Here is a 16,939-nt window from a genome sequence, read left to right as displayed (position 1 = left end):
GCAGTGGGTGACTATATGAAAAACTTAGGAGTTCCTGTCGTGGCGCAGTGGTTAACGAATCCAACTAGGAACCATGAGGGTGCGGGTTCGGTCCCTGACCTTGCTCAGTGGGTTAAGGATCCGGCATTGCCATGAGCTGTCGTGTAGGTTGCGGACATGGCTTGGATCCCGTGTTGCTGTGGCTGTGGCATAAGCTGGAGGCTACAGCTCCAATTCAACCCCTAGCCTGGGAACCTCCATATGCTGTGGGAAGCGGCCCCAGAAAAGGCAAAACAACAACAACAACAACAACAAAAAAAAAAGAAAAAGAAAAAGGAAGAAAAGAAAAAGAGAAAAACTTAAATGAGGCTTCCCTGACTTTTTATCTAACAGAGTAATGACTAAAGAAGGAAACAAAAAATTATTTTGGAATGATGAGATCAGCATGATTTAAACTACCTGAAATTCAGCTGCAACCTAGCTGGGAAAACCAGAGGGGGAAGCATTTGGGGGAAAGAGGCAGAGAGAAAGTCAAAGTAAATTGGTGGGAAAATAGACAGCCCTGAGTGCACCTATTAGACTTCTTTCCCCACAGGCTCTTGAGAGTTGGGACTTTCTGGCCAAGTGAGTTCGCCTACTCACAGGTAGTCAAATGCCTGAAATCAATGCAGGCCCAGGAAGAATCTGCCTAGGGTCTTGCTAGAAAAAAGTGATCCCGTTAGGTTAACAGGTGACCAGTGGGGGTGATCCATCCTGGAGTCTATTCCCACATTCGCCTCAAGAATTGGAAAGTCTTTTTGAAATCACCTCTGTCCATGAAATTCTATCCTATGTGATCCCTGGAAAGAACAAGCAAGTGTCTGGTTGACTACTTACTACAAAATCAGTATTTGCTTTCTTGTAACTTGCAGAACAAAGTCCTAGATTTCTATAAACAACAGGTTTGTTTTCTCTTCTGCCAAAAACTGCTGTCTTTAAATAATCTGAAAAATGGTCATGCCTTCTCCTTGATCATTTTTTTTCCCCAAATACCTAGACTCAGTAGCATTTACTTTTCCTGCCAGTTTCCTCTCCTCTTGACTACCTTTGTCAACAGCCCTCTTAAAGCCTGGCTCCCAGGAGTTCTCAGCGGAAATGAATCTGACTAGCATGCATGAGGACGCAGGTTCGATCCCTGGCCTCACTCAGTGGGTTAAGGATCCGGCATTGCCATGAGCTGTGGTGCAGGTTGCAGACGTGGCTGGGATCTGGCGTTGCTGTGGCTGTGGTGGACAGCTGCAGCTCCAATTCATCCCCTAGGCTGGGAACTTCCATATGCCATGGCTGTGGCCCTAAAAGACAAAAAATAAAATAAATAAATAATTTTAAAATAAAAATAAAAAAAATCAAAGCCAGGCTCCCCAAAAAAACCCCGGACACAGCCTATGTAGCACCTTGCTATGGGTCTCAACATTTGGTGATCTTGACATTATACTAATAATGTACCATCAGATAATGTTTTTTTTTGTTTGTTTTTCTTTTGTTTTTCAGGGCTGCACTACAGCATATGGAAACTCCTGGGGTGGGGGTCAAATAGGAGCTGCAGCTGCCGGCTTACACCACAGCAAGAGCAATGCAGGATCTGAGCTGCATCTATGACCTATACCACAGCTCATGGCAATGCTGGATCCTTAACCCTCTGAGTGAGGCCAGGGGTCACACCTGCATCCTCATGGATACCAGTCAGGTTTATAAGCCTGGGCTACAATGGGAACTCCTTGACTATCTTTCTCTTATGAGCCTAGCCATATCTCTTCATCCCTTTCTGAATCGATTTTAGGAAAAGGCCATGGGACCCTACTTTTACCCCTCTTAAACTGAATCTTAAGTTTCCGCCTGATGTTTTATAATATTTAAATCAACCTATGTACATGACTCCTAAAGCTTCATCGCCAGTCCTAACTTCTATTTATGACTAAAACTTTATTTTCGACTGCTAACAAATTATCACTGTTGGGTTACTGAATCCTTACAGTGGGACAGGCCCTGATATTAACATTTTATGCATCATCTCATTTAATCTTAAAGTGACAGAAGGTAGTTCTATCCACTTCACGCATGCAGAAACTAAGGGCAGTACTGTCGTTTTTAGTACTGCTAAAAAATGTGGAGACATTTTCAGTTGTCATAATGAACACCGGGGAAGTGACCTGGTGTTTAGTGGTTGGGGATCAGCGATGTAGATCAAGACAACAAACAATTCTGTGTCTTGTACGATTTTCAGAATGCTAAAATATCTGATCTTAGTTATCTGAGACTAGAGCTCCAACTCTAATTTCACATACCATCAAAGGATTTTTGCCTGGTTTTAACATATACTGAATTTTCCAGAAACACAATTACTAAATAAGTTGAGAGAGGAATGTCCTTTGGGATTCTGCAGCTTTTATCAAGTTATTCACCATTCTGAAAAATTAAAATCACCAAACTCATGACATATGGGTCAGCAATATTGACACCAATGGCAGTCTGTGTTCATACTGTCTTATCATGATGACTCTATATGGATAGACACAGAGATACTTAGTCTCATTTCAAAATGGTAAATATGTTACCATATTCTATAGAATTTTATCTTAGTTCTTCGAAACTGAACCTTTTGCTTATAGGTAGGGACCAGCATCTCATTATGACATCTCATAATGTCTTTCAGGGCAGTTGCAAGTGAATATTTACACATAAAATCACATATTTCTGCTTAAATTCTCCTGTATATTGGTTGCTTGGTTGTTGTTGCTGTTGTTTTTGTTGTTTGGCCACCCCCGCAGCATGGAGAAGTTCCTACGCAGGGACTGAACCCGAGCCACAGGTGTAACCAGAGCCACACAGTGACAACATCAGATCCTTAACCTGCTGAGCCACGAAGGAACTCCTAGATCTCTCCTGTATGCTATAGCTGGGGTATTTTAATAGCTTTAAAAAACTATGCATGGAGGTGATTACATCACCTGCGAACTGCATTTTAGAACAGAAAAGGCGATGCAGGTTCTGATACGAGACTACTCCTGCACCATCTCTACTGCTCTCCTAGTATGGACCACACCTCCCTGCCTTTGCTCCTGCCGCTCCCTCTGCCTGGCTGGTCCTCACTGCTGTTCCCACACCCCATTTCACATTTCTCTTTCAAGAATCTTGTAATGTCACTTCTTTGAACCCTTCCACCTCTCTATGGAACCTGGTCACTCTGTCTTGGTCTCGCTCCCAAAGAACTTTGATTCTCTGTTGTCTGACCCATCCTCCTCCAAGCAGCAAGAGTGATCTTAAAATATTAAGTCCCGTCCACCCCTTGCTCTGCACTCAGAATTAGAGCAAATGCCCTCTACTGGAGCCTGTACGACCAGGCCCCTCTCGCCTCCCCCACACCTCTAATCCTCTGCATCTCATTGGCCAAGCTTTAGTCACGACGGACTTTTTTCCCCCCCAAAAGGCAAACTTCTCTCTTCTTCAAGGGCTCTGGACGTGTTATTCACTCTGCTTAGAAAGCTCCTGACCCCCTTCACCTGGCTAGCTTCTCATTCTTTAGGAATCAACTTATTAACTATTATCTCCTCAGAGAAAGCTTCCCAACTTACTCTATCTACAAGAGTCCTTCTCCTGTTACCACTGACTTTGGCCCATTTTTGTTTACTTCATAATACTTTTTTTTTTTTTTTGGTCTTTTGTCTTTTTAGGGCTGCACCCGCAGCATACGGAGGTTCTCAGGCTAGGGGTCGAATGGGAGCTACAGCTGCCCAGCCTACGCCACAGCGACAGCAACGCCAGATCCTTAACCCACTGAAAGAGGCCAAGGATGGAATCCACGACCTCATGGTTCCTAATCGGATTGGTTTCCCCTGCGCCACGATGGGAACTCCTATTTCATAATACTTACAATTGGCCATTACTTGTTAGACTCACTTGTGTGACTTCTCCACTAGAATACGAGCGCCCCGAGGAGAGGGGACAAAGGCTGTCTGTTTTGACTCTCCAGCCCTAGCACAGTACCTGAAAAACAGGTGTCTGTGGAATGAATAAATAACCACTTACATTTGACAGTTATTATCTGTCCCTTAAACATGTATTCACCTCACAATGTAGCAGAGGTTTCAGCACACAGCAGAGTTTGAATCTAGTTTCTGCATTTATCTACCCTCAGCTTCGGCACTTTTGCTGCCTCTGTAATTTTCTTCTTGGGCAAATTTAGGCCTGGTGGGGATGGCCCTGGGGTTCCTGGGTCATCCTAGGCCAACACCCAAGTCTAAACAGTTCTCCTAACACAGCAGCAGCTGACCATGGCCATCTGAGACAGTCTCACAGAGAACTCAGCGAGCTCCCTTGGGGTCTGCAACATTGGAGGGGCAGCACCTCAGGCCACAGGGTGCATCAGGGTTGGGCCTGGTTTCTGGACTAGATAGAAGAGCCGTTCAAAACGATGTTATGTTGGTTGGGGGTCTACTTAACTACAAACCTGGACCTGATGACTTTGTTATGTTTCTAATGCAGTCACTGAGCATTAATACATCAAAATATATGCCGTTTATTATAAATCACTTCCTTTAAAATTCTCCTTTACATTATGGGGAATGCATTTTAACAATTTTGAAAAATGACATGTGTAGGTAATTAGATCACCTACAAACTGTATTTCAGGACCATTAAGGGAATGCAACATCTGGGGGAGTTGGGAATCATGCTTATACCACATCTACTTGAACCAACAAACACTGGCTGATAATATATGGGATATGCTTATACGGATAGAGACGCACAAAAAATGTGAGACATAAACATCTCTATTATCAAGAATTTACAATCCAGCTGCAAACAACCCATCTGCGATAACGACATAAATTATTCCCCGCAAATCCACCAGAAGGCAATTTCTATCATGATTACACAACGGTACAATAAATTAAGAAAGAGGTCAAGAATGGTTGATATTTGGAAACTATCGTGTGGTGCAACAGGTTAAGGATCCAGCATTGCTGCAGCAGTGGCCCACGCTGCAACCGTGGCACAGGTTCAATCCCTGGCCCAGGAACTTCCACATGGGAGTGGCGCAAAAAAAAAAAAAAAAAAAAAAAAAAAGTTGATATTTGGCTTTTGCCCTTCTCTGTCGGATCCCTCAACAAGGAACCAATGAACTTAATTAGAGATGTGAACTGGGTTCTTTTCTCTTCCACTGCTTCAGTGAGAAGTATAGCAGGTTGCTAATCTATCAACTTGTCCATTAAATAAAAACACCATCAATCATCCTGCCCCAGGCATTTGGCCATAGGGCCTCCCCTTGAAATTGTTAGCCCTATTGCTGCCTAAGAACTCCTTCTGCTTCAGAAGCCCTTCTTTCCTGTCAGCAAGGACATTTCTGGCCATGCACTACAGATGGCAGTACAGACTCATTCTTGGACCCCTCCCTCTAATGCTGTAATTCTAGTTCCTACACTGGCTGCCTGTAGACACCCTGGAATAATGGTATTTTCCTTTCACTTTGTCAATCTTGCTTCATTTTCCATGTCTTTCCACGAATGGAGTGTGGCTGAAATTGCTCATCTTTCTTAATATCTCATCCCCAATTTTATTCAGAGCGATAACAGGCGCAACCAAAAGACATCCTATTTTCCAGCCTCCCTTGCAGTTAAGTGGGGCCCTGAGACTAAGTTCTAACCATTAAATAGAAGTTTCTGGGTGGGACTTCTGGGAGAGTTCCTTAAAAGAGAGGCAGCGAGCTGAGAGTACACTTTTGCCCTTCCTTCCTCCTTTCTGAAACGCAGTGCGATAGCTCGCTGGAACACAAGGTGGCTTTGAGGATGGAAGCCATATGCTAAAGACAGAGCAGAAAGACAGGAAGAGGTTGAGTTGTTTGGGAGGATAAAGCCTCCATTCCAGCCCTGGCTAGGATACTTCCAAACTTTCCTTACGTGAGGAAAAAAATTACCATTATGCATTTATTAGGCAGCTTCTATTCTGGGGTTTCTGTTGTAAGCAATTAAGCCTGAGCCAAACTGATTCAGGAGGTTAACCCATGGAACCCTGTCTTTCCCCAACAATCCCATTCTGTCAGAGCCTTTATCTCAGGTATGCACTTTATGCTAGTGCTAAATTCTATATCAGAGAAACATATCCTTGAAGAAATACTCCTGCAGACACTATGGGGCATAAGTAGGGAGAGTTCCATGGTACAATTCTTCAAGCGTATTATAAATATTGTAGGCTTCCCTAGGATGGTCTGCAGAACTAACCACCAAGATGTGAATTGTCCCTCCAGGAAAAAAAAGTTCTGAGTCCAAACAACTGATACACAAATAAAATGTGCAGAACACAAACAATGAAAAATGACAAAAGACAACAAAAGAGTAAAAGAGCCAAAATGTCTAGATAATCAACTCTTTAATTAAAGAGTAAGACCATGGTTATTATGGAAGTGCTAATGCAGGGCTGCAGCATTGTAATTTAGGAGTCCATTAGACACTCTAGTGGTTAGGGGTAATTCTAGAAGAAAATAACATCAAATGTTACACCAGTACTTAAAGGAATTAATGAGGAATTCAGTTCAGCTTTTTCATCCTTCCCTCCATCTAAACCCAATGGTTTCCTATCAGCCCCAACCTGGCCTCCTCCTAGATTCTGGGAAATTCATCTGAAGTTTAAAGACACCTAAGAGAAATGGGATGGAGATAAACACATTACAGTGTTTCAGACTGGAAAGAATATAAATATCACACAGTTTCTGTAAAGAATGAGCATTATAAGCAAAATTCATCATTTACTCATAGTTGAAAACTGGCTGGCCAATGAAAATGAACTTGGTTCACAACACAAAAACAGGACAGACACTTTCTTTGTTCTCCTCTTTCCTTTGGATGATCCTGTCTTGTCATGGTGTCCTGAACATATATATAATTTATAAATAATAATGATTTCATTTCTTGTATACATGGCATAGTTCCCAAATAAAAAAACAGGACACAAAGGATGACAAGGCAATTTTGGGGTACTTTTGAAAATAAGAGTTAGTCTGGGGAGTTCCTGTCGTGGCACAGCAGAAACGAACCCGACTAGGAACCATGAGGTTGCGGGTTCCACCCCTGGCCTCTCTCAGCGGGTTAAGGATCCAGCGTTGCCGTGAGCTGTGGTGTAGGTCGCAGATGCAGCCCGGATCCTGCGCTGCTGTCGCTCTGGCGTAGGCCGACGGCTACAGCTCCGATTGGACTCCTAGCCTGGGAACCTCCATATGCCACTCGAAAAGACAAAAAGACAAAAAAAAAAAAAAGAGTTAGTTTGGGAGATACTGCTTAAATACCAACCTAGGGAAATATTTAGAAACATTTTCCACTAATTTCCTATTTTCTGCCTAGTTTTCTTTTTAAATCAATTCTAATGAGGAAAAATTTATATACAATAAAGTGCATCCACTTTTAGACTATAATTCAACAAGTTTTGACAAATGAATATACCGGTGTAACCACCATCATGATCAAGTTAAGGAATAGTTCTGCCACCCCAAAAAGTTCCCTCTTTACTCCGGTGCTTTCAATCTGCCGGCCTCCACCCTTAGCCCCAAGCAACCACTTATTTAACTTCCGTTATTCCCAATATTTTGAAACTGGATTCCTGAAGGCACATGAAACAGCAATGAGGATCAATTTAAAAAACTATTTTATGAAACTATCTCCAACATTTTATTTTTATTTATTTATTTATTTATTTATTTATTTGTCTTTTTGCTATTTCTTGGGCCGCCCCTGCGGCATATGGAGGTTCCCAGGCTAGGGGTCCAATCGGAGCTATAGCCACCGGCCTACGCCAGAGCCACAGCAACGCAGGATCCGAGCCGCATCTTCGACCTACACCACAGCTCACGGCAATGCCGGATCCTTAACCCACTGAGCAAGGGCAGGGACCAAACCCGCAACCTCATGGTTCCTAGTCGGATTCGTTAACCACTGCGCCACGACAGGAACTCCCTCCAACATTTTAAATAAGAGAGTCTAAAAATCTGGTTGTAACTTAAAAAGCTCAAGAAAATGTATATGCTTCAATGTTCTTGATTATGTATGATATTCCAAAACTATTACAATAATTTAAATGATAAAATAATGTTAGAAAAAGTACTAAATTCTAATAGCACATTTTATACTTTTCTGCCTTAAGGCTTGGTTCCACATTCAACTTTAAAGTCCCACGGGTACTAAGTCTTTTATTCAAGTTGGCCTTCCTGGTACCTAACAGAGCACAACAAATGTCCAAAAACTGCTGAGTTGCTGATCTAGGTAACTGGATGTACTATGATGCTGAAACTGAGTAGCTCCTAAACCTGTTCCAATTAACAAGTTAAATAATTGCTGCAGATGCAAACACCATTGTAAAGATGCTCTACAAGTAACCAAATCTTCTACAATTTTACAGTTTTAACCAAATAATTTAAGAAAAACTGGTAAGGTAATATGGGAGAGTGGCTTTTAAAAGCCTACTATTACCAAAAAATAATTCACTCCTAAGTTGTTTAATTCTAAAAGATAGTGTATTTTGAATTAGAGTGTTCTCAGAGCCTAGATTCAGTATGAGCCAGTGTAAGCTCTAAGCTCTAAGAACACCCCAGCTCAAAACTATCTGTTCTTGGAGTTCCTGTTGTGGCTCAGTGGGCTGCAAACTCAACTAGTATCCATGAGGAGGTGGGTTCAATCCCTGGGCCTCGCTCAGTGGGTTGGGGATCTGGAATTGCCATGAGCTGCTGTGTAGGTCTCAGACACGGCTTGGATCCTGCATTTGCTGTGGCTGTGGTGTAGGTTGGCAGCTGCAGCTCTGATTCAACCCCTAGGCTGGGACCTTCCATATGCCACAGGTGCAGCCCTGAAAAGCAAAACAAACAAAAAAACCTATTTGTTCTTTTACCTATACATGTTGTTTGGGTGACTTATGGTCATGGTTAATTTGAGTCTGTCATATTCAAATCACCTCATTCTGGGAGTTTCCTTGTGATGCATCGGGTTAAGGACCTGGCGTTGTCAGTGTAGCAGTTCAAGTTGTAGCTGTGGCATGGGTTCGATCCCTGGCACGGCCAAAAAAATAAAAGTCATCTCATTCTATTTACACTCCATGCCCAGATCATAAATTTAGGAAAACTGAGTCGAACTTACATCTGAGTAAAAAAAGAAAAAAAGGTAAAAATGGAACTTTAAAACAATTAACTATAATTGCTATGTACAACTTATAACAGGATAAATATTTCAAACAGCCTTTTAAATGAACATTATAAATTATTGAGTACTTAAGGTGTTTTTCCGCTTGAGAAAATTATCTTCAATAACATAAACAGAAAAGATGTAGTTAACTCTAGCCACAGACAGGCTTGGATAAATATCCAAATTCTTAGATTCCAATTTGCCTCATCAAAAAGTATCAGTGGCCATCAAATTCCTTTAAACATTACCAAACCACTTGGCTCAATTTCAACATATTCTCATGACTATGTTATAAAGCCCCAAACAAGCTGAACTAATCTTCCATGTGTTGCATTTTGAGATTCTGTGCCCTGGTGACTTAACTAGGCTCCTAACCCCTCAGCAGTCAATCTGAATCACAATAGAAAATGGATACTACCTGGGGAAACATTCTTGGGGCAAATCCCTTTTGCTGTATGTTGATTTTTAAAACATCTTCAAGTAAGATGATACTTGTTAATGATTATAGAATGTGACACCTGTCATTATTACCTTAAGAGTCAGAAATAAAGAAATTTTATGGTATGGTCACAAATTCCCTACCTTCCTTTTAAAGTAGAGAATAAACACCCTCACACCATGCACAAAAACAAACTCAAAATGGCTTAAAGACTTTAACATAAAACAAGACACAGTAAAACTCCTAGGAGAACATAGGCAAAACATTCTCTGCCACCAACCATACAAATGTTTTCTTAAGTCAGTCTCCCAAAGCAACAGAAATAAAAGTAAAAATAAACCAATGGGACCTAAACAAACTTCTAAGCTTTTGCACAGCAAAGGAAACCATTAAAAAAAAAAAAAAAAAAAAAGGACAACATACGGAATGGGAGAAAATACTTTCAAATGATGCAACTGACAAGGGCTTAATCTCCAAAATATACAAACAACTCATACAACTCAACAGCATAAAAACAAACAACCCAATTGAAAAATGGGCAGAAGACCTGAATAGACATTTCTCCAAAGACATACAGATGGCCAACAGACACATGAAAAAATGCTCAACATCACTAATTATAGAGAAATGCAAATCAAAACATACACACCTGGCAGAATGGCCATCATTAACAATTCAACAAATAACAAATGCTGGAGAGGGTGTGGAGAAAAGGGAACCCTCCAACACTGTTGGTGGGAATGTAAATTGGTACAACCACTATGGAAAACAGTATGGAGGTACCTCAGAAAACTAAATATAGAACTACCATATGACCTAGCAATCTCATTCCAGGCGATGTATCTGGACAAAACTTTCATTGAAAAAGATACACATACCCCTATGTTCACTGCAGCACTATTCACAATAGGATGTGGTATATATACACAATGGAATACTACTCAGCTATAAAAAAGAACAAAATAATGTCATTTGAAGCAACATGGGTGGAACTAGAGACTCTTAAATTAAGTGAAATCAGAAAGATAAATACCATTATGATATCATTTATATCTGGAATCTAATTCATGGCACAAATGAACCTATCTACAAAAAAGAAACAAACTCATGGACATGGAGAACACACTTGCAGTTGCCAAGGGGGAAGAAGCAGGGGAGGGAGTGGGATGGACGGGGAGTTTGGGGTTAGTAGATGCAACCTATTGCATTTGGAGTGGATAAGCAATGAGATCCCACCGTATAGAACAGTGAACAATATCTAATCACTTGTGATGGAACATGATGGAAGACAGTGTGAGAAAAATAATGTATATATATGTATAACTGGGTCACTCTGCTGTACAACAGAAATTGACAGAACATTGTAAATCAACTATAATAAAAAATTTTTTTAAAGTAAATAATAAAATGTTCCAAATAAATGCTCTACTAAACCCTAAAAAACAATGAGACATTTCATTTGCCAAACATGAAAGTCAACAATCATGATTTTTGGCTATCTTTAAGGCTAAAGGATATTTTCCAATAATTCCAATATATTTACCAGTGTATTTATCATTACATATTTATCACCGAGTGCATTTAACTTGTGGAAAAAAGTATTGATAGAAACTTTAAGTAAAGACTATAAGTAAAAACCTATAAAACTAGTAGAACCTCAAACAGAGCTAAGAATTTCTTATTAACAAATGCTACAATGATTACTTAGAAGCCACAGAAAACTGGACAAAGGTGAAGCTGGGGTTTAAGCTAAAACACTCTCTGAAGGGCCCTGAAGACCAAACAAAGATCAAAACAAGAAATGCTAAGACTAGGGAAAAAAAATACACTTACGTAATCATTCAAATAGTCATTATGTATTCAGCACTCTATTAGTAGTTGGGGATAATAAAAAATTATAAAACATAGTCCCTATTTCCAAGGAGCTTACAATGTTGTTAGAGGAACAAGACACAGGTAATTCTACGTCATGCATCATTTAAATAACAATCCAAATAAAACATATGGGAATGAAGGCAAGGGATGGATGGGAGTATAAGTGGTTGAGAAGGCTTCACCTTCTGAACTGGTGAGCTGGGCCCTTAAGAGCAGGGGCAAAGGCCAGAAGACGAGAGCGTGCCCAGTGGTCCAGCACTCTGCAAGGAGACGAGACAGGGACTTAGGCAGAGGAGATGAATTGTGTCAGTCACACTGGGGAAAGTCTTGAATGTTATTATCCTTATACAATTTAAAGTCATGGAACGTGAGTAGAATGAACGTATTTCAGTATTTAATCTGGAACATGCCTTCAAATGTATCTTCTTAAGAAACTGTTTTAGAATTAATTAGTGGAGGAGTCAGAACTAGAGCAATAGAGATTCAATTTCAGAAGTAATGATGTAGATCAGAGGGTCTCAAAGTGGCTAACATAGAGCTGCAGAGATCCTTGGGGATCTCTGAGACCCCTTCAGAGAATAAGTGAGGTGGAAATTACTTTATATAACTACTAGGATGCTATTTTCCTATCACCGCGTTGACATTGCATTGACGGCACAAAAACAATGGTGAATAAAACTGCTGCTGTTAAGCTGTGCAACCAAAGTGTACTAGTAGTATTTTATCTATATCTATATCTATATCTATATTTCTCTTTTGTCTTTTTAGGGCAGCACCGGCTAGGAGGTTCCCAGGCTAAGGGTCTAGTCGGAGCTACAGCTGCCAACCTACACCAGAGCCACAGCAACGCCAGATCCGAGCCGCACCTGCAACCTACACCAGAGCTCACGGCAACTCCAGATCCTTATCCCACTGAGAGAGGCCAGGGATCGAACCTGAAATCTCATGGTTCCTAGTCAGATTTGTTTCTGCTGTGCCACACTGGGAGCTCCAGTATTATATTTTTTAAATAGCTTTATTGATGTATAACTGATGTACCATAAACAGCATATATTTAAAATGTAAAATCTGGTGAGTTTTTACATATGTATATAACTCCAAAACCACTAGAACCAAGATGACAACTTGATCATGTCTAAAAGCTTCCCCGCGACCCTCTGTAACCTCTATCCACTTCCCCATTCTCGGACAACTACTGATCTATTTTCTGTCACTACATATTTGTTTGCAAATTCTGCAATTTCCCATAAGTAGAATCATAGAGCAAGCACTCCTTTTTCATGCTAGCACTAGCCAAGGGCAAACTAAACAAAGCAGACTTCAAAGTGGACCTCAGAAGAAGGAAGAGCTCAGCAAAGAGAGGATGATCACATTTTGATAAAAGATCAATGATAATAATCCTAAATGTGTATGAACCTAAACAGTTACTAGTTTCAAAACAACAAAACAAAAGCTGACCAACCTTAACTGAAAAAGAAGCAAATCCACAATTATAGTTGAGAAATTTCAATACCTGTCTCTATATAGCAGGTAGAACAAGGGTACAGAAAATCAGGAAGGAGATAGGAAGGAGACTTGAACAATCAACTTGACTTATTTGACATTTATCAAACACAACAACAGCAGAAAACACATTATTTTCAAGTGCACCTGGGACATTTATCAAACTGACTATATCTGGACCATAAAACAATACATTTAAAAGGACCGAAATCAGAAGTTCCCGTTGTAGCTCAGTGGAAACCAACCCAACTAGTATCCAAGAGGACATTGGTTTGAGCCCTGGCCTCATTCAGTGGGTTAGGGATCTGGCGTTGCAGGTTGCAGACATGGCTCAGCTCCTGCATTGCTGTGGCTGTGGCCAGCAGCTGTAGGCCAGCAGCTGTAACTCTGTTTTGACCCCTAGCCGGTGAATTTCCATATGCTGCAGGTGTGGCCCTAAAAAGAAAAGAAAAAAAAAAAGAAAAGAAAGAAAGAAAGAAAAAGAAAAGGACTAAAGTATATTCTCTGACCACAATGAAATTAAACTGGAAATCAATAACAGAAAGATAGCTGGAAAATCTCCCAATATTTGCAAACTAATTATTATACTTCTAAATAATCAACAAGTCAAAGAATAAATCATAAGGGCAGTTAGAAAATATTTTGAATAGAATAAAAATGAACTTGGAAACTTATAACTTGAAACACATGAGCTTGGAAGCTTCCTAAAACTCAAAAAAAATTTTTTTTTGGCTCATCCATACCACACGGAAGTTCTAGAGCCAAGGACGGAATCTGCGCCACAGCAGCAACCCGAGCCACAGAAGTGACAACACTGACTCCTTAATCTGCTGAGCCACCAGGAAACTCCTCAAGAGACTTTTTTGATGAGAATGGTGATATAAAGAAATGTCACTTTTTTCTAATAATGAAGTATACAAAAACACATCCATGGACTTCCCGTGTGGATCACAACAAAAACACATCCACATTTGGAAAATCTACATAACTTAGTAAACCAATGTGCAAGAGTGACCAATGGATTTTACTATAAGAGTACAAAGGGTTCGTTGATTATGGCTTCATATTCTGTATTACAACAAACGAACCTTTAAGAGACTACCCTAGTGGTAGAAACAGCTCAAATTTGGCAGACTATTAAAAAAAAAACCCTCAATTATCTAGAAAGGCTGTCAAAATGCTCTTTTTCAGCTGCATATGCGTGTGAAGCAAGGTATTCTTAATACGCTTCAAATCAAACAACAAATCGCAACAGGCTGAAGCAGCAGCTAGAAGAAACCAGCTGTCTTCTATTAAGTCAGACATTAAAGAGATTACAAGAATGTAAAACAATGCCCCTACTCTCTTAACATTTAAAACATCGAATACAATCATTTTTGTTAAAATGTCATTTATGCTCACATACAATGAGTTAATTTTATTTTAAATAAATGAAATATTTTAAAATTTTATCAGGTTTAACATTTACCCACCATTTTAAGACATATGGAAGAAAGTTTGAAACAATAAGCAGTAAGACTTAGTGACTGAATGAATTACAGTGGTTGAAGTAAAACAACTTGGGTAACTTTGATGTAAGAAGACTTGGAGCTCAGAAAACTTTGAGATAAAAAATGACATAATCTTAATGGACTCAGCTGTTCATCGCAGACTCGCCTGTTCTAATCCAGAGAACTGATCACCATAATGTGAGCTGACAGAAACCTCGTTCCACGAAAAATATCCGATTTTATAAGGGCTCAATCAGAATTCCAGCACATCACCAAAAGGCTGCCTTTTATGTCCCCACTTAATGAATAGGTTACATGTCTGCACAGTGCTGTCGGGCCTGGGCTGAGTCAGAACAACAGATGGGGTGAGATGAGAGACTCACCCAAGGCAGAGTGAGCCTGGATTCCACACAGACGGAAGTCCTTCATGCCATGAGCTGCCGCGTCCCCAGAGAACTCAATGCATGGGGACCCTCTGAAGGCGCACAGGGCAGCAGGTAAGGCTTGGGGGGCAGACTGCGAACGTCACTCTTTTCTCAGTTGTGTAATTGCAGAAAACATTTACCTAACCTTTCTGTGCCTCTTTTTTTCTTAAAATAGGGAGCATTATTCAATCATAGATGATTGTGAGGATTATACAGCTAAAGCACTTAGAAGAGCACCAAGTATAAGCACTTGATAAATATTACCATTATAATGTTTTTACCTAAAATATGGAGTAATACAGTACTAGTCTACAGAGTGAGTTCAGGTATGAGAAATATAATAAAATACTCTAAAAGTAAACTATAATAGCTAAAAAGTCCAGGGTTAAGGATCCATAAAATAATCACAATTAAGGTTATTTAAAAATTACCTCAAAATTATCATTTAAAAATGAGTAAACAGTAAGTTTGGTATAGACTCTGGATTCAGAAAGCATCTACTGAATGTTTTCAAAACCCACACATTACTTTCATCATTGTGAGGGTGAAGAAAAGTATCCTCAACTAACAATTATGGGGCAAGTGATATGTTTCTCCTTTTTTTTTTTTTTTACAAAAAGCAAAATGTAAGTAAACATTAAAAAAATTAACAAGGAAAATTATAGTCTTGATAGCTATATTACAATAACTATGAAAACACCAACCTCTAAACCTCGACTCAAAGTAAAAAAGAAAAATATACGCAGAATGGAAAATGACCCAAGACTATCAGCCTGTATGGGAGGAAAGTCCAGAGTCGAGTCGGGGCTGGCAGGTGGGGTGGTGACCAGCAGGAGGAGAGGGGTGGGGGTGAAGAGTCTGCTGTGATGGCAAAATACTTCTCTCCTCAACAGATTAGGGGCGGGAAGAAGGACTCTGGAACTCTGACTTGAATATGTGCAAGGCAGGGCCATTTAAAGTTTCCTGGGACTACTCCCATTCCTGGTCCACGCTTAAGATACACACACAAAAAAAACCCAGAACAGGGAGTGAGCAAAATCACCCCACAAAATGAACGGGCAGTTTTGAGGTAGCAAACACTTTGAAAAGAGGATATGGTAGTCTGCAAACTATTGTCAGTTATGTCAACACATGGCAAAGAACTTCCACATTCTTACTGCAAGCACCCCCGTACTTCTGCAGAATCAGTACCATCAAATACTGGGAGCCCAGCACTCTCTGCCTCAGACCATAAACCTGTACTGAACGCCTCCCCTCAGAGCTGGGAGAGATGCCAGCAGCGGTGGGAAGGCTTCGAGGAGTCTAGGAATGCTTCTGCACGTAAACTAGCTTTGTACCTCCATCTGTCTCACGGATAGAACTCCAACTTAGGCGTAGGTCAGGAGGAAATGAAGTTGTAATACAATCTACATATCTGATGTCCTCCAAAGCAGCTTAGATACTTTAAAGGCAAAGGAGAGAGTGTGCAGGAAGTTTGGTGAGTAGGAAAGCAATGAGAAGGCTACTCATCTGTGCAGGCTGAACATTACATTTCTTTGGAATAAATCTGTGGGCTTGAGTGGACAGGATTCTCAGGACTCAGAGAGACTACTTTTGAGGAAAAAGGTACCAAGGAGATCCTAATTTGTGATCTTTTCTCAATAACAAAATATTACCCTGATTAAAAGGAATATATTTAAAAAAAAAAAAAAAAGGAATGTATTGACTTACCTGGAAAATATCTGTCTTGTCTTCAAACAGACTGACAAAATATTTATAGTCAGCATAAGCCCAGAATTTGGAATGATCATAGTCTCTAAATGGTTCAGAGGTAGTAGACTGGTCACAGTTCCAGGTCAGAAACTCTTCAAGTGTCGCTTCTACGTAACTACACGTGGTTTCAAACTGAGGTGCTGCAATGTAAGAAAACCCAAATTTAAACGTATCCTGAACAGTGTCCAATTATTGTTGGTTTTTTAAATGAAGATTATTTCAACTAAGAAATGTTAACTATTATTTAACATTAATTAGAAATTATTGGAGTTCCTG

At 40.2% G+C, this 16,939-nt stretch overlaps 1 protein-coding gene across 3 annotated transcripts in view; it reads right to left on the bottom strand.

Moving 5' to 3' along the window:
• HSPBAP1 (HSPB1 associated protein 1) overlaps nucleotides 1–16,939 on the bottom strand; it is a 66,201-nt gene that overhangs the window by 18,294 nt on the left and 30,968 nt on the right. For all 3 annotated transcript variants that reach the window (XM_047790775.1, XM_047790760.1, XM_047790768.1), the window contains exon 3: nucleotides 16,622–16,803. In XM_047790775.1, the coding sequence (XP_047646731.1) occupies nucleotides 16,622–16,803 (182 nt within the window). The remainder of the gene's footprint in view (nucleotides 1–16,621; nucleotides 16,804–16,939) is intronic.

This window comes from Phacochoerus africanus, chromosome 1 (assembly GCF_016906955.1).
Source record: "Phacochoerus africanus isolate WHEZ1 chromosome 1, ROS_Pafr_v1, whole genome shotgun sequence".
Taxonomy (NCBI): Eukaryota; Metazoa; Chordata; class Mammalia; order Artiodactyla; family Suidae; genus Phacochoerus; species Phacochoerus africanus.
The sequence above is the reverse complement of the archived record's forward strand: the minus strand, read 5'-3'. Positions and strand labels throughout refer to the sequence as shown.